General features: G+C 41.6%; 1 protein-coding gene across 1 annotated transcript in view; it reads right to left on the bottom strand.

The window, feature by feature from the left end:
- The window catches only part of wwc1 (WW and C2 domain containing 1), a 157867-nt gene that overhangs the window by 23295 nt on the left and 116708 nt on the right, over positions 1–17864 (bottom strand). Inside the window, exons 12-15 of the mRNA XM_034177856.1 lie at positions 16087–16201; positions 12934–13095; positions 10237–10429; positions 2737–2877 (exon numbers count right to left, since the gene is read on the bottom strand). Coding sequence (XP_034033747.1) covers positions 2737–2877; positions 10237–10429; positions 12934–13095; positions 16087–16201 — 611 coding nt within the window. The remainder of the gene's footprint in view (positions 1–2736; positions 2878–10236; positions 10430–12933; positions 13096–16086; positions 16202–17864) is intronic.

Here is a 17864-nt window from a genome sequence, read left to right as displayed (position 1 = left end):
GTGTTGCTCCAAAACCTGGATGTACCTTTCAGCATTGATGGTGTAAGTTGCCCATGCCATGGGCACTAACACACCCCCATACCATCACAGATGCTGGCTTTTGAACTTTGCGCTGGTAACAATCTGGATGGTCTTTTCCCTCTTTTGTCCGGAGGACACGACGTCCATGATTTCCAAAAACAATTTGAAATGTGGACTCATCAGACCACAGCACACTTTTCCACTTTGCGTCTGCCCATTTCAAATGAGCTCGGGCCCAGAGCAGGTGGCGACTTTTCTGGATGTTGCTGATGTATGGCTTTCACTTTGCATGGTAGAGTTTTAACTTTTTAACTTGTAGATATAGCAACGAACTGTGTTAACTGACAATGGTTTTCTGAAGTGTTCCTGAGCCCACGCGGTAGATCCTTTACACAATGATGTCGGTTTTTAATGCAGTGCCACCTGAGGAATCGAAGGTCACTGGCATTCAACGTTGGTTTTTGGCCTTGCTGCTTACGTGTAGAAAGTTCTCCAGGTTCTCTGAATCTTCTGATTATATTATGGACTGTAGATGATGGAATCCCTAAATTCCTTGCAATTGAACGATGAGAAACATTGTTCTTAAACTGTTGGACTATTTTTTTCATGCAGTTGTTCACAAAGTGGTGATCCTCGCCCCATCTTTGCTTGTGAATGGCTGAGCCTTCTGGGGATGCTCCTTTTATATCCAATCATCATATATCCCTTGTGGTGTATTCAATTGAATATAGGTTGAAGAGGATTTTCAAATCATTGTATTCTGTTTTTTATTTACATTTTACACAATGTTCCACCTTCATTGGAATTGGGGTTGTACCTGTACAAGAGTACATATACATAAGCAGAGATGTCATTAAAAACGTCTCAAAGACTCATTTCCATTGTATGTAGACCTATGTAGGGAAACCTGGGAATGCACCACTGGCAGTATATCAGATGTGGTTGAGATACTTCATGTAAATGTAACCACTCACAGTACCATGAGTAAGGAAGCTACAAGAGAGGAGTCATTGCATATGAAAATATCATGAATAAACTAAGACAGCTCAGATCTCAACTGTTCTATAATGGTGAGATGGTTTAAAAAGTAATTAAGCTTCTTTAACTGCATTTTAAGCCAGGTATGTCCTTCTGCTTGCAATGGATTCAGACACCACTACAGTTTTGGTGCTGTTAGATCTCAGTGCTGCGTTTGATACCGTGGATCATCATATTCTACTCGATAGGCTGGAGAATCTTTTTGGGATTACTGGGAGGGCCCTTGTATGGTAGACGTCATACTTGACCAGTCGTTTTCACTGTTTTGTACAATAATACTACCTCTAACCTTAGTGACATGAAATTTGGGGTTCCACAGGGGCCATCCTAGGCCCCCTGCTTTTCTCCCTTTATATAGCACCCCTTGGGCACATATTGTGGCATTTTGGGATTACCTTTCATTGCTATGCTGATGATACTCTTAAACTCTGATAAGACCGAGATGATGGTTCTTGGTCCAGTGAGACAATGGCATCAATTTGATTAGCTAATGCTTAGCCTAGGCTTACCCCTTACATCACACTGACAAAGCGAGGAACCTCAGGGTAATTTTTGATCCTACACTGTCCTTTGACCTCCACATTAGAGATATTACGAGGACTGCTTTCTTCCACCTGCGAAATATAGCGAAGATTCGTCCCATCCTGTCTATGGCTGATGCTAAGACCCTGATTCATGCATTTGTCTCTTCTAGATTGGACTACTGCAATGTTCTATTTTTACCGCACTCAATTGTCTCAATTGGTTCAAAATGCTGCTGCCAGACCTTTGACACGAAGCAGAACGTTTGACCACATTACACCCATTTTGGCGTTTCTTCACTGGCTTCCTGTCCCTGTGACATCAGATTTTAAGGTTCTGCTACTAGCCTATAAAACTGTTCACAGACTGGCACCTCCCTACCTAGCTGACCTAATTAAACCCTATGTACCAGCCCAGGCTTTGTAATCTCAGGATGCAGGACTACTATGTGTCCCTAGGGTGAATAAAAAGTCTGCAGGTCACAGAGCTTTCTATTATCGTGTCACAGTTTTTTTGGAATGATCTCCCTGCGTCAATAAAACAGTCAGATTCTCTTGAGACTTTCAAGTGCAGACTTAAGATGCACTCTTTTTATTCATTTTATTAGGAATTGTTTTTTAAATTGTGTCATATTTGTGTCTGTAGCATGGCCCAAGCAGAGGGTCACCCCTTTGAGTCTGGTCTGCTTGATGTTTCATCCTCAGAGGTAGTTTTTGCTTACCACTGTCGCCTGTGTGCTTGCTCTGGGGGTTGGTAAGGTTAAACCTTACTTGTGTGAAGCACCTCGAGGCAACTTTGTTGTGATTTGGCGCTATATAAAATGAAATAAATTAAAATTGAAATTTTTAGAACTGTTAAAAAGCTTTAAATCAATGATAACCTTATATAAATTGGATATACAGTGGCTAAATTACACCGGATTTAATTTCTTGCCAACAAGCAAAATGTCTCGGAGGTTTGGAGTGTGATGTGATGCGGTCTCCCTCAGGGCTGGTGGCAGGATTAGTGGTGATTTGTGAAGTGTTAAGGTGTTTCATTTTCAGTGCTGAGTTTGAGTCAGTGGCTTGTGATAATTTTCACTTCTGAATATTAATGATTCTGAATAGTCGGTTCATAATAAACACACCAGTAGGTGGCAGTGTGCCTCCACTGTACCTTGTCAGAGCTGCTGACTTCTTTGCTGCTCTTCCCTTTGCTGCTGATGTCTGGCATGAAGGCTCGACTCAGAAGGTTGTACCACTTGGTGCATCTCTCCTTGGAACAGCTGACGTCAGCCAGGCTGATCTGAGCTCCAGCCTGACAGGAGAGAAGGGAAGGGTGAATAATTTTTTTTCTCCTTTCATTTTAAGAAAAGTACACTGGTTCTATTATTTTGTGTGTTTCTGTTTCAAAGCAGCCACATCAGAGATGACATCCAATCTGTGACATTTCCAGTAAAGGGAGTTCTGAAAATGGGAGTAGGGCCTAAAATTTATATCAAGGTATAACTTTAAAGCTCAGATGGAAAGAGAATATATTAAGGCATATTTTTTTTCCTTTCGAAATTTTCATATAAATGCTTCTGAAAGGATAAAGCATCGTTACGGCAGCTATTATTGTACTCTTAACTGCATTATTAGGACATATTTTGAATACGGTAATACGAGGTCTGTCCATAAAGTATCGTACCTTTTTATTTTTTTTTAACTATATGGATTTGATTCATATGTTTTCACGTCAGACAAGCTTGAACCCTTGTGCGCATGCGTGAGTTTTTCCACACCTGTCGGTGACATCATTCGCCTGTGAGCACGCCTTGTGGAAGGAGTGGTCTCCACAATTTCACTGATACTTACTGGACTGGTAAGCATTGAAAGCCGAGAGACATGTCCAAACTTGTCCTTTGACACGCCGAAACGGAGGTGTTCCTTTGTCTCGCTTCCAAAGTGAATCGGTCGTGACGCGCGAAGCCTCCGCGCGGCTTTCCATGACAAAATCTCTTGTTAAAAGTGAAATCTGCCAGAAAATGGCTGATGTCCAGCTCTTGTGATAACCAGAGAAAGAGCACACGACGGTCTCGTATCCACAGAGCCATCAGCTCAGAAATGGTCCGGTGGCTTGTGCCGTGTCGTCGCAGCTCGGAGCGCGGCGCGCTGAGCGTCCTTAAAGGGGTCGTTAAAGCTGTACTACCAGACCTTATTCTCTGTGAAGCCCGTAAAATTTTCACCGAAAGCCAGATACATTTTTCGAATACTTTCCAGGTGCCAGTCTCTAACAGCTTCTGAAAAAATTCTGATGGAAAAAAAACCCCAAATCATTCCGCCATTTCCAGACAATGAAAATCCGACGACGGGGCGGGACCACTCCTTCCACAAGGCGTGCTCACAGGCGAATGACGTCACCGACAGGTGTGGAAAAACTCACGCATGCGCACAAGGGTTCAAGCTTGTCTGACGTGAAAACATATGAATCAAATCCATATAGTTTAAAAAAAAAAAAAAAAAGGTATGATACTTTATGGACAGACCTTGTATAGTTATTTGAGAACAGTAATTGTGCAAAATTGCAGTAAAGAGAAAAAATAATACAATTGCAATAAATGACAAAAACGAAAAACCTTTTTCTCCCAAATAAACTTTCCCCACCAACATGCACAAAACATCACTCATAACACAAAACTTAAAAATAAACAGCTGCACTTCAGTTAGTGTTAAAGAAATGGGGCTGCATTGTGTGAAAATAAAGCCTCTTTGAAGGCGGATGTTCTTTTTAAATTTCTTCTTTCCTTACAGAGATGCCCAAACTCTTTTCATAAATTAATCTGGATGGAGTCCCAAGAGCCAAAATTAAATGTTGATCTTCTGTGAAATCCATATATACAATAATTCTAAAGTTAAATGTGTTATATTTTATAGAGAATTAAAATTCTTAATCTAAAATAAAATTTCTAAATAAAAATCTGCTCAACAGTAACTTACTAATTTGCAGAGAGCTTAATTGCTATGGTACACCTAAAAAAAAGAAAAGCGTGCCAGACAAATGTGGCTCCAACCAAATGTGGTTCCAAATTAGGCAGCCCAGCTTAAACACATCTGGTGCATGTGCATCTAATTTCATGTCTGTGCATATGAATGACTGACATGGCAAGAGGAAGAAGCTTGTGCTGTGGTGTGTCCATGCTTATTTGTGCCTGAGAAAGAAACCATTATAAAATAATCATAAATAATATTTGATTTCTCTGATTCACTGCTCTGATGGTCACTGTCCATTTGCACTCTAGGTCCCTCTCTAGCCATTCTCATTTTTCACATGAAGAGTGTAAAATGTAAATAAAAACAGAATACAATGATTTGCAAATCCTCTTCAACCTATATTCAACTGAATACACCACAAAGACAAGATATTTATTGTTCAATCTGATAAACTTTATTGTTTATGTGCAAATATTTGCTCATTTTGAAATGGATGCCTGCAATGCATTTCAAAAAAGCTGGGACGAGGTACGTTTACCACTGTGTTACATCACCTTTCCTTCTAACAACACTCAATAAGTGTTTGGGAAATGAGGACACTACTTGTTGAAGCTTTGTAGGTGGAATTCTTTCCCATTCTTGCTTGATGTACAACTTCAGTTGTTCAACAGTCCGGGGTCTCTGTTGTCGTATTTTGCGCTTCATAATAAGCCACACATTTTCAATGGGCGACAGGTCTGGACTGCGGGCAGGCCAGTCTAGTACCCACACTCTTTTACTATGAAACCACGCTGTTGTAACATGTGCAGAATGTGGCTTGGCATTGTCTTGCTGAAATAAGCAGGGATGTCTCTGAAAAAGATGTTGCATGGATGGTTGCTCCAAAACCTGGATGTACCTTTCAGCATTGATGCCATCACAGATGCGCAAGTTGCCCATGCCATGGGCACTAACATACCCCCATACCATCACAGATCCTGGCTTTTGAACTTTGCACTGCTAACAATCTGGATGGTCTTTTTCCTCTTTTGTCTGGAGGACATGACGTCCATGATTTCCAAAAACAATTTGAAATGTGGAGTCATCAGACCACAGCACATTTTTCCACTTTGCGTCTGTCCATTTCAAATGAGCTCAGGCCCAGAGCAGGCGGCGGCTTTTCTGGATGTTGTTGATGTATGGCTTTCACTTTGCATGGTAGAGTTTTAACTTTTTAACTTGTAGATATAGCAACGAACTGTGTTAACTGACAATGGTTTTCTGAAGTGTTCCTGAGCCCACGTGGTAAGATCCTTTACACAATGATGTCGGTTTTTAATGCAGTGCCACCTGAGGAATCGAAGGTCACTGGCATTCAATGTTGGTTTTTGGCCTTGCTGCTTACGTGTAGAAAGTTCTCCAGATTCTCTGAATCTTCTGATTATATTATGGACTGTAGATGATGGAATCCCTAAATTCCTTGCAACTGAACGATGAGAAACATTGTTCTTAAACTGTTGGACTATTTTTTTCACGCAGTTGTTGACAAAGTGGTGATCCTCGCCCCATCTTTGCTTGTGAATGGCTGAGCCTTTTGGGGATGCTCCTTTTATATCCAATCATCATATATCCCTTGTGGTGTATTCAATTGAATATAGGTTGAAGAGGATTTTCAAATCATTGTATTCTGTTTTTTATTTACATTTTACACAATGTTCCATCTTCATTGGAATTGGGGTTGTACATGTACAAGAGTACATAAGCAGAGATGTCATTAAAAAAGTCTCAAAGACTCATTTCCATTGTATGTAGACCTATGTAGGGAAACCTGGGAATGCACCATTGACAGTATCTCAGATGTGGTTGAGATACTTCATGTAAATGTAACCACTCACAATACCATGAGTAAGGAAGCTACAAGAGAGGAGTCATTGCATTGAAAATATCATGAATAAACTAAAGACAGCTCAGATCTCAACTGTTCTATAATGGTGAGATGGTTTAAAAAGTAATTAAGCTTCTTTAACTGCATTTTAAGCCAGGTATGACCTTCTGCTTGCAATGGATTCAGACACCACTACGGTTTTGGTGCTGTTAGATATCAGTGCTGCGTTTGATACCGTGGATCATCATATTCTACTCGATAGGCTGGAGAATCTTTTTGGAATTACTGGGAGGGCCCTTGTATGGTAGACGTCATACTTGACCAGTCATTTTCACTGTGTTTTGTACAATAATACCACCTCTAACCTGACATGAAATTTGGGGTTCCACAGGGGCCATCCTAGGCCCCCTGTTTTTCTCCCTTTATATAGCACCCCTTGGGCACATATTGTGGCATTTTGGGATTACCTTTCATTGTTATGCTGATGATACTCTTAAACTCTGATAAGACCGAGATGATGGTTCTTGGTCCAGTGAGACATTGGCATCAATTTGATCAGCTAATGCTTAGCCTAGGCTCACCCCTTACATCACACTGACAAAGCGAGGAACCTTGGGGTAATTTTTGATCCTACACTGTCCTTTGACCTCCACATTAGAGATATTACGAGGCCTGCTTTCTTCCACCTGCAAAATATAGCGAAGATTCGTCCCATCCTGTCTATGGCTGATGCTAAGACCCTGATTCACGCATTTGTCTCTTCTAGATTGGACTACTGCAATGTTCTATTTTCTGGTTTACCGCACTCAATTGTCTCAATTGGTTCAAAATGCTGTTGCCAAACTGTTGAAGCTTTGTAGGTGGAATTCTTTCCCATTCTTGCTTGATATACGACTTCAGTAGTTCAACAGTCCGGGGTCTCTGTTGTCGTATTTTGCGCTTCATAATGCGCCACACATTTTCAATGGGCGACAGGTCTGGACTGCGGGCAGGCCAGTCTAGTACCCGCACTCTTTTACTATGAAGCCACGCTGTTGTAACGTGCAGAATGTGGCTTGGCATTGTCTTGCTGAAATAAGCAGGGACGTCCCTGAAAAAGATGATGCTTGGATGGCTGCTCCAAAACCTGGATGTACTTTTCAGCATAGATGGTGCCATCACAGATGCGCAAGTTGCCCATGCCATGGGCACTAACACACCCCCATACCATCACAGATCTTGGCTTTTGAACTTTGCACTGCTAACAATCTGGATGGTCTTTTTCCTCTTTTGTCTGAAGGACATGACGTCCATGATTTCCAAAAACAATTTGAAATGTGGAGTCATCAGACCACAGCACACTTTTCCACTTTGCGTCTGTCCATTTCAAATGAGCTCAGTCCCAGAGCAGGCGGCGGCTTTTCTGGATGTTGTTGATGTATGGCTTTCACTTTGCATGGTAGAGTTTTAACTTTTTAACTTGTAGATATAGCAACGAAATGTGTTAACTGACAATGGTTTTCTGAAGTGTTCCTGAGCCCACGTGGTAAGATCCTTTACACAATGATGTCAGTTTTAATGCAGTGCCACCTGAGGAATCGAAGGTCACTGGCATTCAATGTTGGTTTTTGGCCTTGCTGCTTACGTGTAGAAAGTTCTCCAGATTCTCTGAATCTTCTGATTATATTATGGACTGTAGATGATGGAATCCCTAAATTCCTTGCAACTGAATGTTGAGAAACATTGTTCTTAAACTGTTAGACTATTTTTTCCATGCAGCTGTTCACAAAATGGTGATCCTTGCCCCATCTTTGCTTTGAACGGCTGAGCCTTTTGGGGATGCTCCTTTTATACCCAATCATGACACTCACAATTAGTGTCCTCAGTTCCCAAATGCTTATTGAGTGTTGTTAGAAGGAAAGCTGATGTAACACAGTGGTAAACATACCACTGTCACAGCTTTTTTGAAATGTGTTGCAGGCATCCATTTCAAAATTAGCAAATATTTGCACAAAAACAATAATAAGTTTATCAGTTTGAACATTAAATATCTTGTCTTTGTGGTATATTCAACTGAATATAGGTTGAAGAGGATTTGCAAATCATTGTATTCTGTCTTTATTTACATTTCACACAACGTCCCAACTTCATTGGAATTGGGGTTGTATGGCTGCACTGACATTTTCTCCTTTGGTGGATGTCCCACAGACAAGGGGCAAGTTCAAAAGCACCACACATTGCTCTCACTTTTTCCAGACGAGTCACTGGTGCAGGCTGATTGATTACAAAGTCTGCTCTACATGTTTGTGTAGTTATAATCTAATCCATACAGCAAATTTATACAATTGTACTTTACATACTGTTTATACAACCTACAGGGGAGAAATCTTCATGATATTTGATCTGATTTCCAGTATTAAAGATTCAGACAAGGTGGAATAAGGTAAATGGCATGCACCCACAAATTATCCTTTAGTGTCTTTCGGCTGGCGTAACACTTTACAGTCACCTCCTGCATACGAGTTTTATCACTTCTAACACAGGTGTCATTCAAGATGTCCTAAATGTCATTTTACACACTAATATATGAGCCAAGAACTTTTTTGTATTTAAAGATACAGCAGATTAACGGTGCACCATGCAGAGAATGAAGTAACACTCCCTCTGTGCTCTGAGCTTTTCTGTCCCCTGTTTGCGATCTCAGTCTGGCAGTGTGTGCATATTTAATGCATGACAATTCTGCATGTGCAGGTGTAGTACCTGAGAGTCCTGCCTGTGAAACTGCTGTCCCTCCCCCCATTTATAAAGAAAGTAGACTATTCACCACGTAGCTGTGGAATTTTTTTTTGCAAGATGGTGAACAACAACTACTTTACAGAAACACGCTCAAAAATCCCATTTAGACAGTGAATGTGGTAGGCTTTTCCCACAAACAGAGCTAACTGTTGATGGCTGTGTTTGGTGGTGGTGATTTGTATTGCCATCTGAGATGACCCAACATTTATGTGAGGATTTTCCAATGCTGGGCATGCTCACTGTATCATGGCATCAGACCTGAGAGCAGCTGAGAGACTGATGTTGGGGTCAAAGGTGCGATTTTTAGAATCTGGATCAAAGCATGATGGTCAGCCTGTTCTCCTTCATGCAGAACTCGATCAGTGGGAAAGCGGAAGTGGGAACACGTAGTAAACTGTAACTAAGCTTTCATACATTTCCTTCAAACAGTGGGTTTGTCCATTAAACTCTACTGTGAAGCTGAAACCAGTGACGCAATCACAGCCACTGAAGCATGCAATGCCTTCAAGGTGTCGTCTGTGTTTCAGTGGATTCACGAGTCATCTTATTTTTACACAATTTTTGAGGACAGAGGGCTACAGTGGTATTTACCACAATGTGCAATCATGTTTACATGTATTATAACTATATGGGCACTCAGTGGACAGCATACTCCCTTCAATGCAACACAGTCCTATTGAACGTAAGCCGCACACCCCTGGTTGCTGGATCTGTGTTGGAATTTGGCACAAGTATTATGCCGAATGCCCAAACTGGCACAGCTCCAGTTCTGTGTGGAGAAACAAGCTGACAGTTCCTGGTATCCCCAAGCCATCTCCCAGCAAGGCACTAATCAGGACCTACTCTGCTTCTGAGCCTGCACCAGTGACTGGACCAGGTGTGCACGGCTGTGACACATATGTTCATCACTGTCCAGTCTGCTGCTGAAATTCTGCATCATGAATAGAATCAGTATCAGGTTGACATGTTGCCTCTGTAATATTTTTTTGAGATGTGTAGTGCGTTCAGGGTCTGCAGAGTAAAACAGACGCTGTGAAATATTGATTTAAACCAGGTGGAACTAACCAGACACTCTTCATGGCCTGACTTGCTGGTTCTGCAGACGTCAACTCGCAAGGTCTTCTGTCGCAGTACACTGTGGGATATCTGCATGCCGAACACCTCGTTGAAGTCCACAGTGTCCTGAGGCAAAGCCCCGCGCGTCCTGAACAAGCAGGGTGTGGCCTCCACGCAGGGCAGCACCACCACACGCAGGTACCTACGGGAAACAGGAACACTGGTTGAACCAGCAGCTTGTTTGGTCACAACAAACACTTTCTGGTGAAGTATTTTTCGTCCGTATATGTGTGACGACATTTTCTGTAATCAGTTATATCCAACATGACTGAATGTGAAAGTCTTTTATCCCTTTTTCACATCACTACATGAATGTCTCACCAAGCAGCATTTTCCAGAAAGTTAACACACTTCTGACAGAACAAACCGCCAAGAACACGTGACGAGAAAAAAACTCACCCTACACATGATCAGGATTCTCAAAAATGCTTCAGGTATCATCAGCTGTAATTAACAGGAAGCTGTGACTCTGCGATCACAACAATTAACAAATTTCTATTCCGGTGTATTTTTCACGCCCGTCCAATTTTGTCCAACCACCACAACTTTCCAAATTTTACCACCTTTGTTTCCTGTAGATTTCACCAATCACCACAGTTCCCAGTGCAACATACTGAGCCATGCGTCACCAAAGCCCCTTGTTTCTGCTTGCAAAGAAACACTTTTGAAAATTACACAAATGAAGCTCTTCAGTATTTTTCCACCACAAATCATCGCCAGTGAAGGACTGAATCACAATGACATGCTGAATGAATCAGGGAGAGGAATGTGCACGGTAACATTAGCAGAATACAAATCACAAAGCCACAGAGGCGTGCTTGAGTGAGAAACTCTGTGTGTGTGTGTGTGTGTGTGTGTGTGTGTGTGTGTGTGTGTGTGTGTGTGTGTGTGTGTGTGTGTGTGTGGGCGCGTGAGTGAGTGAGTGAGTGAGCGAGAGAGAGACTCCAGTCACACAAATATAATTTCTTCCTGGAAGACGAACACACAAAAAACTACAACTACCTCGGAATATACATCAGCACCACAGGCAATTTCAACAAAGTTGTAAAGACCTGAGAGACGAGGCAAGAAGGGCTTTTTATGCCATCAAAAGGAATGCCAAAGTAGACATCCCAATTCAAATCTGGCTCAAATTATTGGACTCCGTCATAGAACCCATTTCTCTTTATGGCTGCGAGGTCTGGGGTCCGCTCGCCAACCAAGATATTGCAAAACAGGACAAACACCAAACTGAGCCTCTGGATGCAGAATTCTGCAAATACATCCTCCGCGTCCAACAGAAAACACAACACAATGCATGCAGAGCAGAATTAGGACGATATCCACTAATTCTTTAAGTTCAAAAGAGAGCAATTAAAATTTATGACCCCCTTAAAAACAGTGACACTAGTAGGCTCCATAACAAAGCCTTTGACATGAATGAATGAGGCACTGTGACTCTTTCAACTTTTAAAATTAGTTAATATTCTTGCTGTGGGACAAAGTGCCAGCATTCTCTGGTTCAGGCTGAGAAACACAGAAAACACAGAGGGACTTCTTTTAAAATGCTATGTTTCTTCAGCCACAGCAAGGAACTAAAGTATTTTCAGACGTCGTGTTCTAAAATAAGGATGCTTTATGTGGATAAGTTTTCACCAGGCTGTGATGATGAATCGGACAGAAACAATGTAACAGGTAAGATTAAGACTTTATATTTATTCAGTGTCTGAATGGTTTTAGGATTTGAAATAGTCTGAACTGTTCGTATGAGGACTGCAGCTTTCGCTTTTTACCTGTTGAGCCAATCAATGCACAGCAGTGGGCTGGCACCTCCCTTTTTATTACCAGTTCATAATTTTGGGACGCGAAAAAATTGGTACGGTAGGGGTCGGTTATTTTGATACCTCTTCCTAAATTTGGATGTGGAAATGCACAAAATAGCGTGCCGTACCATGCTGTACTGACCCACACCACTTGGTGGAAACAGGGCTTAAGGTTTCGACTGAACCTTTGTGATAAGAATGTTGGATGTTAGCATGCTATCGTGCCACACAAGATTTATCAACAAGAGCAGCTATACTTATTTTTGTTGCTGGGTTTCCTTGTGACATCACTGGGGAAACTCCAAACATTTCCTAAATCCAACACAGTCAATAGCTGGGGCTATATTTGAATCCACTATGATCTACAAACCAGATGAAGATTAAAACCAAATACCATGTTTAAATCATGATTTAATGTATTGTGTTTATGTAACAGGTATCAATATTCTAGGAAGTAAGTAAATAAGCAAGTGTTAGATCCATACTTGGGGTCTTGATGGATGTATAAAAATAATTGTGTTTAAAACTAACATTCCTGAATTTGAAAGAATTCAGAAGAAGATGTGCTGAAAAGAAGAAAGTCCTACATAGACATTGAGGCCTGTTGGTGCCATTGTGTATATCTTCTAATTTTGTAGCATCTGCTGGATAGAACACCAGTCTGATGCATGCAACGTCCCCAGCCAAAGCCTGCACCCACTTACAAGTGGGTGGAATGGAATAGAGATGACGTGTCTTGCCCAAAGACACAGACAGGTAGCATGACCAGGAATCAAATCCAGGTCTACATATTGGGAACCCAGCTCCTTATCCAATTGAGAGTGAAAGCCACTCAGTAACTTACAGTTTGTGGTCAGCTGGCAGAGCAAGAGCACTGCAGTTGGACATCTGCATGACATAAATGGTGAAGCGCTGGTCTCTGGACTCATAGCGGAAACCTAGCTGCACCTGGGAACAAGCCAGGCTCAAACGCTCCTCATAGAAGAGCTCACTAGGAAGACCCGACCTGGAGGAACAATATGTACACTGGGTAAATCGTACAATGTGGGTTATAAAATGTCACATTCTGCAACAGTGTAAAATTACTTTGTAACATGAAGGAAATAAAACAGGTGACAGTTCTCTACTTGTACATACTGGTCAACGTGACCTGAAACAGCAGGACACTGGTATCAACAGCGGACATTGTTATTCACTTTTATTCACTGATATTCTGCATGCACAATTATTAGGCAAGGGAATATTTTGGCCTTATCTCTATCCATATTTTCCAAGGAAAAGCCTGAATTTTGCTTGGATGGAAATATTCTCGGATGATAGATGGGGGGGGGGGGGGGGGGGGGGGGGGGAGAAGCTGTAATGGGGAATCTTCTTCACAGACTAAAGTTAATTATGGAGTTCCACAAGGTTCTGTGCTAGGACCAATTTTATTCACTTTATACATGCTTCCCTTAGGCAGTATTATTAGACGGTATTGCTTAAATTTTCATTGTTACGCAGATGATGCCCAGCTTTATCTATCCATGAAGCCAGAGGACACACACCAATTAGCTAAACTGCAGGATTGTCTTACAGACATAAAGACATGGATGACCTCTAATTTCCTGCTTTTAAACTCAGATAAAACTGAAGTTATTGTACTTGGCCCCACAAATCTTAGAAACATGGTGTCTAACCAGATCCTTACTCTGGATGGCATTACCCTGACCTCTAGTAATACTGTGAGAAATCTTGGAGTCATTTTTGATCAGGATATGTCATTCAAAGCGCATATTAAACAAATATGTAGGACTGCTTTTTTGCATTTACGCAATATCTCTAAAATCAGAAAGGTCTTGTCTCAGAGTGATGCTGAAAAACTAATTCATGCATTTATTTCCTCTAGGCTGGACTATTGTAATTCATTATTATCAGGTTGTCCTAAAAGTTCCCTAAAAAGCCTTCAGTTAATTCAAAATGCTGCAGCTAGAGTACTGACGGGGACTAGAAGGAGAGAGCATATCTCACCCATATTGGCCTCTCTTCATTGGCTTCCTGTTAATTCTAGAATAGAATTTAAAATTCTTCTTCTTACTTATAAGGTTTTGAATAATCAGGTCCCATCTTATCTTAGGGACCTCGTAGTACCATATCACCCCAATAGAGCGCTTCGCTCTCAGACTGCAGGCTTACTTGTAGTTCCTAGGGTTTGTAAGAGTAGAATGGGAGGCAGAGCCTTCAGCTTTCAGGCTCCTCTCCTGTGGAACCAGCTCCCAATTCAGATCAGGGAGACAGACACCCTCTCTACTTTTAAGATTAGGCTTAAAACTTTCCTTTTTGCTAAAGCTTATAGTTAGGGCTGGATCAGGTGACCCTGAACCATCCCTTAGTTATGCTGCTATAGACGTAGACTGCTGGGGGGTTCCCATGATGCACTGTTTCTTTCTCTTTTTGCTCTGTATGCACCACTCTGCATTTAATCATTAGTGATCGATCTCTGCTCCCCTCCACAGCATGTCTTTTTCCTGGTTCTCTCCCTCAGCCCCAACCAGTCCCAGCAGAAGACTGCCCCTCCCTGAGCCTGGTTCTGCTGGAGGTTTCTTCCTGTTAAAAGGGAGTTTTTCCTTCCCACTGTAGCCAAGTGCTTGCTCACAGGGGGTTGTTTTGACCGTTGGGGTTTTACATAATTATTGTATGGCCTTGCCTTACAATATAAAGCGCCTTGGGGCAACTGTTTGTTGTGATTTGGCGCTATATAAAAAAATTGATTGATATGTATTCATTCAGGTAATGAGGGTGGGTGTTAATCACTTTAGGTTAGTAAAGTGATTAACAACTGATAAGGTGCGACTAATTATTTGGCAGACTCTTTACCTCAGCCAAAACTCGTGTGGAGAAGAAAACATACAAATGAACTGAAAAAGACGTCAGAAGAATTAAATGTGACGCTACCAGGAACCCATTAACCTCCAGTGCCACCAGATTCCAGAACTGCAACCAACCTGGAGCGTCCAGAAGTACAAGTGCCAGTGTACAGTGCTCAGAGACATGGCAAAGGAAAGGAACGCTGAAACACGACCACCATTGAACAAGACTCAGAAGCTGGGGCTGGATCACTAAAAGCGAGGAGGAGTACTGCTATGGGTTCAACTCCCAAACCTACTGCCAATTTTTAAAAGATACTTTCTTAAAGTAGTATTACAGGAAAAAAGTCTTAATCAATTAAGAAGGCGAAGATTTTTTTTTTATGCAGGACAAAGGTCCATCACATGCATTCAAGTACTTCACTGTCAGGCTCACCAGCAAAGGCCTCAAAGTTGAGAGAATAACAACAAGCTCCCCATGCTCCAAGGGTGGCTATATTGGTCACTATATAATCCTGAAAACTCAATAGAGTTTATTTGTTAATTTTGAGTTGTTTGTTTTGTTATAATAAAAATCAACAAGTGAGATGGTAAACTTTAGTTTTTCCATTTTGTTACATAATAAGTCTGCACACTAATTGCCTCGAGTTGCCTCATACTTGTGCACACACAGATATTCCCACCAGGAAGCCAAATTCACATATTTCCTTTGTTAAACATGCAGGTTTGACAGCACTGTATTTGTTCAACAATAAAACAATTCTAGGGAATACAACTTGCCTCATAATGGCACAAGTCGTGTATAAAAAAGGGTTAACTTAATAACTGGCAAAACAAATACATTCATATAGATCAGACAGGTGATACTTTCCATTCGCTGATTCATAATACTTTGTCAATCATGTTCAATAGTTCAGCAATAATTAAATAAGGATAAAAGGAAAACAAATGCCAATCAAAATAATTTAAATATTATAAAACACAAAAGTAAAACACAAAACAAAAGTAATTTTTGTCATAATAATGGAAAACGTAAACCCACAAAGAGAAAACATAAATGTGAGTGTTGGCAGTTTTCCAAATGGTACAACAGGAGATTTCTGATAAAAACATATACGTCATGTATAACACACAGTCTGTAAAATCCTTCATACCTGCGGTCCGCTGGTTCGTACACCCCACTGTCACCCGCCACTGATTCATCAGACACAGCAGAGGTCACACCCATCTTTTTCGACCCACCGCCCACGCTTCGCTGGGGGGCAGAATCTAAAGATGAGAGAAAATGTCAAAGATCCCACCCTTTTGTTTTCTGGGCAATTAAACTGATAGAAATTCCTGTCTGCTGGCTTGTGTGGATGGATGTAGTAATGTCCTAGTAGTCATTGGGTGACAGGCGAGGTACACCCGCGACAGACCACCAGTCTTTCACAGGGCCGACAAGCAGAGTATAAATAGTCACAAACAGTCAAACAAATACACTCACACATACACACATCTACAGTCAATTTAGAGTCATCAATTCACTGAAACCGTGTGTCTGGAGGTGGAAGGAAGCCGGAGCACCCAGAGGGAACCCACGCAAATACAACACAAAAAAGAGCAGGTGGGAAGTGAAAATCGACAAATATGATGTATTCAAAAAAGCAACAACAAAATTAAAATTATCTATGACTGAAAGTGTTGGGTGACTATTATTATCCTTCATTTCATTCAAATTGACCAAATGGTATTGGAAGAGTTGTGCTTACAAGATTTATGGACAGATAGACGAGGATGCTCTTCACATACCAAATTTTTGTTTGTGGATGGTATTATAATAATACGAGAGATTGAGACAGGGGTTTCCAGTTGTGTAAGAAACAACTCCCACAAAACAACCATTTCCTTAGCAGAATCACACAAAAAAATACAAAGGAATTTGTCAAAACTGTCACTTTTCTGATGACGACTAAATGTTTCAGCATCGTTTGGAGAGAGAGAGAGAGAGAGAGAGAGAGAGAGAGAAACCAGACACCGTGTGCACCTTTCACTTGAGGAGTCACTTACCACAGAAGCAGGAAGCTTCACTTAAAGCTCAACTCATTTCACTCTGCTTATTTCATTTTAATTCCACTTCAATACTGGCTTCAGCAAAATGAGAAGACTGCCCCCCCCCAACCCCCATCCCCCATCCGAAATAACATCTAGACACGATGAGCTGGAACCCCACAGTACCTGTAACCCAACACTTTGCTCCTCTTCAGCACTCCCGGCCTCGCTGATCCCACCAGCAATCAGGTTTCACACTAAATATTAAATTCCTCCTGACACACACGCAGCGAGCACCAAGCTGCCGGCCAATTAAATGCCAGTGTTTTATCAAAGAGAGAAACAAGTAAAACGGTTACATCACCACGGTCACTTTGTTCTGTTACACGGTGTCAAAACCGACGATTCATGACGATGTGTCTCACCTTTTTAGTAATCGGCATCACGAGCCTGCAGCCATCTGCAGTTACTACACTGAGTAAACTAAAACCAAAGCCTTCAGCAAAACAGTCGCAGGCTGCGGTGCCATTTAATATGCAAGTCAACTCAAGTCCAGGCGCGTGCACTGGTGCTGCGCTTTTCCTCATCCGTGACACCATGGAACCGCCTTCGGTCCCGGTTGGCAACCCCAGGACAATCTGGATTCAAGACGAAGATTCTGCATTTAACCTGCATGTGTTGTTTTATCTTCTAGATCAGACAGTCATTTGAAGATACTTCCTCTGAGGTCGGAATCATTCAAGAAGGCCATGATTTTCATGCAGGCTAATCCTGCATCACTTGCACCAAGTTGTCCACAGCTTGGCAAGCCCACAGCCCCAAAGACGACAGAATAATGACATGACCACCTTCCTCACCAAACGTCCACCCCATTGAGACCTTGTGTCCTTTTTACATCTGA

Source organism: Thalassophryne amazonica, chromosome 9, assembly GCF_902500255.1.
Source record: "Thalassophryne amazonica chromosome 9, fThaAma1.1, whole genome shotgun sequence".
NCBI lineage: Eukaryota > Metazoa > Chordata > Actinopteri > Batrachoidiformes > Batrachoididae > Thalassophryne > Thalassophryne amazonica.
Note: the sequence above shows the minus strand (reverse complement) of the source record. Positions and strands in the feature narration are given on the sequence as shown.